At 35.2% G+C, this 1,070-nt stretch overlaps 1 protein-coding gene across 1 annotated transcript; it reads left to right on the plus strand.

The window, feature by feature from the left end:
- Positions 1–220: 220 nt before the first annotated feature.
- Positions 221–946, plus strand: LOTGIDRAFT_145778 (hypothetical protein; the record flags this gene model as incomplete). The annotated part of the gene is made up of 2 exons (XM_009060333.1): positions 221–406; positions 470–946. Coding segments are annotated over 2 exons (663 nt in total), but the record flags the coding sequence as incomplete, so codon positions are not given.
- Between the last annotated feature and the right edge of the window lie 124 nt (positions 947–1,070).

Here is a 1,070-nt window from a genome sequence, read left to right on the forward strand (position 1 = left end):
TCGGACAAGATTTGGCGAAGAAACCAAGAAAACCGTTAAAGAGGGATTAAGCAAATTAATAGATAATATCGACACCGGAGAAATAAAAGTCAAACACAAGGGCAACGCCATATTTTTTAAAAACATACGTTCGGGCGAGGGAATCTTTCTTTCAAAGTATAAAGGCAACGGGGTGATTTTTGGTACGAAAATGTAATAAATAAAATTGGGAAAGAAATTCAAACATTCGGACATATTTCCTAGCAACCCCATGCTCATGTGCATTTGCGGATCTTCGGGTTGTGGAAAGACTTACCTCACTTTTAACATGTTGACAACACCCAACCTTTTAGATTTCAAGTCTCTGTATATTTACACGACTACTCCCGAACAATCCTATTATCAGTTTCTCAAAGCTTTGGAATACGTCTCGAAAGAAGAAGTTCAAGACATTTTTCACAACTACGAAAGCAACTAAGACTTGCAAGAGAATGCGGAAATAAAAGACATTTTAGACGGCTTTATCAAAGAAAAGAATCCTTCTCTGAAACCGACCGACGTCAAAGTGTTTCTGACTAAAAATGTCAACGATTTAGACTTGTCTAAAATCGACAACCACCGAAAGAACTTGATTGTCTTTGACGACTGCGTGGCACAAAAAAGTCAAACCGTTCAACAAGAATTCTTCACGAAAGGAAGACATCACAATTGTCACTGCATATATCAATCCCAATCTTTCTACGGAATGGACGCCATGTTTATCAGAAAGAACGCAAATTGTTTTTTATTATTCGAATTAAACGACAAAGATTTATCTCAAATCATTCAGTCGATAAATCACGGAATGGACAGAGACACGTTTAAAAAGGTTTGTAAAACTCAATGGAGAAACCCGGATGATCATGGATATGTATTTGTTAATACTAGAAAACCTGCGGGAGAAAGAGTTATGACAGACATATGTTAATTTTATTTTTTTTAAAAATGACGGATTGGAATAATATTTTAAATGGAAATAGAGAATATATCANAGCTAAGAATAAAATAAAGACCCAAGTTGAAAATAACATATTACAACAACTCGGATTAAC

This window comes from Lottia gigantea (assembly GCF_000327385.1).
Source record: "Lottia gigantea unplaced genomic scaffold LOTGIsca_419, whole genome shotgun sequence".
NCBI lineage: Eukaryota > Metazoa > Mollusca > Gastropoda > Lottiidae > Lottia > Lottia gigantea.